The sequence below is a fragment of the Primulina tabacum genome, chromosome 2 (genome assembly GCF_025594145.1).
Source record: "Primulina tabacum isolate GXHZ01 chromosome 2, ASM2559414v2, whole genome shotgun sequence".
NCBI lineage: Eukaryota > Viridiplantae > Streptophyta > Magnoliopsida > Lamiales > Gesneriaceae > Primulina > Primulina tabacum.
The window spans coordinates 15,657,973-15,660,905 of NC_134551.1; the positions used below are offsets into that span (position 1 = coordinate 15,657,973).

Below are 2,933 nucleotides of genomic sequence, written 5' to 3' on the forward strand. Positions count from 1 at the left end.
AATAATTCATCCTCTTCACCTTGACATAATAGATTTAGCTTTCCATGAGCTTACTTTTGATCAACACTCATATTTGGGAAAATGGAAAATATATTGGAATATAGAACTTTTATACAAACATACTATATTTTACAACTGGATAGAATGATTCTCAAGCTAGCACAAGGCCTCTATTTATAGGCCAAATGAGAGAAATGATCAAAAATTTTATTAATGCCATGTAATTGTAATAGTAGTTTTTGTCTCCTCCAACTTCAATTTCATGGTTCTTATTTCAATGCTATGTTCCACGACTTTAATCACCAAATTTAACTCCGTTCAAAACAGCAAACATGTGGGAATTGTCTGTAGATGATTTTGGCCTTTTGGTTCAACTCATTTGGTTAAATATTGAAATAGTTATGATTTTTTTACCATATGTTAGTCATAGTAAAAGTAAATCTGTCCTCCTTTTGATATTTGCACTATTTGATCATCTTAATGAATATTTTAGGCAATCATGTCTTCTGCAAAGTTGTAGATAATTTCTCAAGGATTCCAAACATGTTTGAATCACCTCTATTTGAATTTTTTAGCTTGAGTTATCATTATTTTACCAACACGTAGAAAACCTGAAAATAAAACATATTTAGTAAGACAATTAAATATAAACAAACAATACTAAAATAACATAATTTTATAATTTTAATGAAACTTAAATTTTAAAATATAGGTTTTTTAAGTTTCATCATATTTCCATGGTGGAGCCTAATGCACACCCCCATGGACCATGTGGAGCTAAGACTGCAGTCGACCAAAGATAAAAGCTAGTCACTTTCAAGGATCAAATTTCATCCAAAATTATATATGATTGAAAACTTATGATAAAAATGATTTTTATGATATATGATTTATGATGATGATTAAAGCTATTTTTAAATGATTTTAAAGGATTTATTTATGCTTAAAAGTTATTTTAAAATAATTTTACGATTTATGATTTAATTATGCTTAAATGATTTTTAAGTGGTTTATTTATGTCCAAAAACTATTTTAAATAAAAATATGATTTTAATGCATGTGAATGTATATGTATTATTTATTATCCATGTTTAGAACGTGTTGAGTCTTTAGACTCACTAGGTTTGTATGATGCAGGATTTGATGATTTATTGGAGGCGATAACGATTGAGTGGATCGAGTGCAGCAGTACACACCCCGAGGGCCTTTATATTTCCGCACTACAAAATAGATTAAGGATTTAAAGATTATGTTAATGATTTTTAGTAAAGATATTTTTATGCTTAATTTTATTGTTAGCCGATCTTTTTAAAGGTCGATTTAGGAATTTTGGTTAGTCGATAATTTAGGATTTTATTTTATGCACTTGAAATTTAAGTTGTTAATTTATTATGATTTAAGATTATGTTAAATTATTTTATTTAGTAATTTAGAAAATACGATTTAAGATTAGAAAAAAAATAGAGGTAGTTTCAGTTGGTATCAGAGCTAAGATTTTTCCCCAAGGGTTGTGTACTGTCACTTCGAGAAGCTCAAGAAGTCACACCTCAAATATGTGTGTTTTTAGTGCTTTATAAGTTTTTAATGCTTTATAAGTTTTTACTGCTTTATATTTTATATGCTTAAAATTTTTTAAATGCTTATATGATACATGATATACATGTTAGTTGCATGCTGCATGAAAATTTTAAATGCATGTTGGTTACATGGTTAAACGACGTGTACAGAGATGCCTCCTAGAAGAATTTTGCGTAGGACTGATGAGGTTAGGCAGGAGGAGGAGATTCCACAGCCTCCACCTGGTCAAGATGCTAGTGCCCGTGTACTAGCCGGTATGGCCCGTTTTTTTGAGCAACATATACGGGATGGAGCAAGGGTTAGACCAGAGCCAGTTTATGATCGTTTTGGGAGGATGCACCCCGGATGAGTTTCATGGCACTACTGATCCATTCGTTGCTGAGGGATGAATTTGATCTTTAGAGGTGATTTTTCGTTACATGGACATGGCGGACGCTGACCGAGTTCGTTGTGTTATTTATCTGTTGAAGGGCGACGCTTCCTTATGGTGGGAGGGAGCGGAGCTAGGAGTGAATATGGCGACGTTGAATTGGGATGAGTTCAAGAGGGTATTCTATGACAATTATTTCACATCTGATGTTCGTTCTAGGCTTAAGAGAGAGTTCATGAGTCTCCGCCAGGGAGATTCATCGGTGGCAGAGTGTGTGCAAAAATTTGATAGGGGTTGTCATTTTTTGCCCTTGATAGCGAATGATGCGGCGGAGAAATTACGACACTTTCTTGATGGATTGAGGCCCACAATCCATCGTGATGTGATGCTCAACGATCCTATTGACTATACTACTACAGTTGCCAAAGCTTTTAGAGCCGAGCAGTCACACAAGGACATTGATTGGGAGTTGCAGCGAAAGAAGAATCGTGCTCAGCAAGCTAGTCAGAGTAACCAGAAGCCTTATGCGGGACCACAAAAACCACAAGGGCAACCACCTAGAGGGAACATTCCGAAGGCTGATGAGAAACCACTGTGCAAAGAGTGCAATCGTCCACACTATGGCAAGTGCATGTGGGACACTTACAAGTGCTTCAAATGCGGAGATTTGGGACACAAGGCTAAAGATTGCCCAACGTTCAAGCAACCCACTACTGGAAGGGTCTATGTGACGCAAGCTGCGGAGGATGAGACAGAGCCGGCACTACACTGATTTCGAGGTAACCTAGCTGTTTAACATTTTTTCGATGCTTTTCTTGCATGAAATGTTAGATTGGGTTATGGGAATTGTTTGGGATATTGAAGAACTTAGAAGAATAGGGTGCATGCACTACTTGAGCCGGATTTAGGAGTCAACTTTGGGAAATTTTTGGGTTAGAATTGCAATTTTCAAGATTTTGAGGACCGAATCGAAGAGTAAGATTTA

The 2,933-nt window shown here is 35.2% G+C and overlaps 1 protein-coding gene across 1 annotated transcript; it reads left to right on the forward strand.

The window, feature by feature from the left end:
* The first annotated feature begins 1,729 nt into the window (after window positions 1-1,729).
* On the forward strand, window positions 1,730-2,720 carry LOC142537539 (uncharacterized). Its single transcript, XM_075643047.1, has 2 exons — window positions 1,730-1,876; window positions 2,049-2,720. Exons 1-2 carry the CDS (start codon window positions 1,730-1,732, stop codon window positions 2,718-2,720), a joined length of 819 nt encoding a protein of 272 aa, XP_075499162.1.
* Window positions 2,721-2,933: the final 213 nt, after the last annotated feature.

Coding starts and splice junctions, on each gene's coding strand:
- LOC142537539 (XM_075643047.1), top strand. CDS start 1,730: ATGCCTCCTAGAAGAATTTTGCGTAGGACTGATGAGGTTAGGCAGGAG. Junction 1,877..2,048: donor ATATACGGGATGGAGCAAGG/GTTAGACCAGAG, acceptor TATCTGTTGAAG/GGCGACGCTTCCTTATGGTG.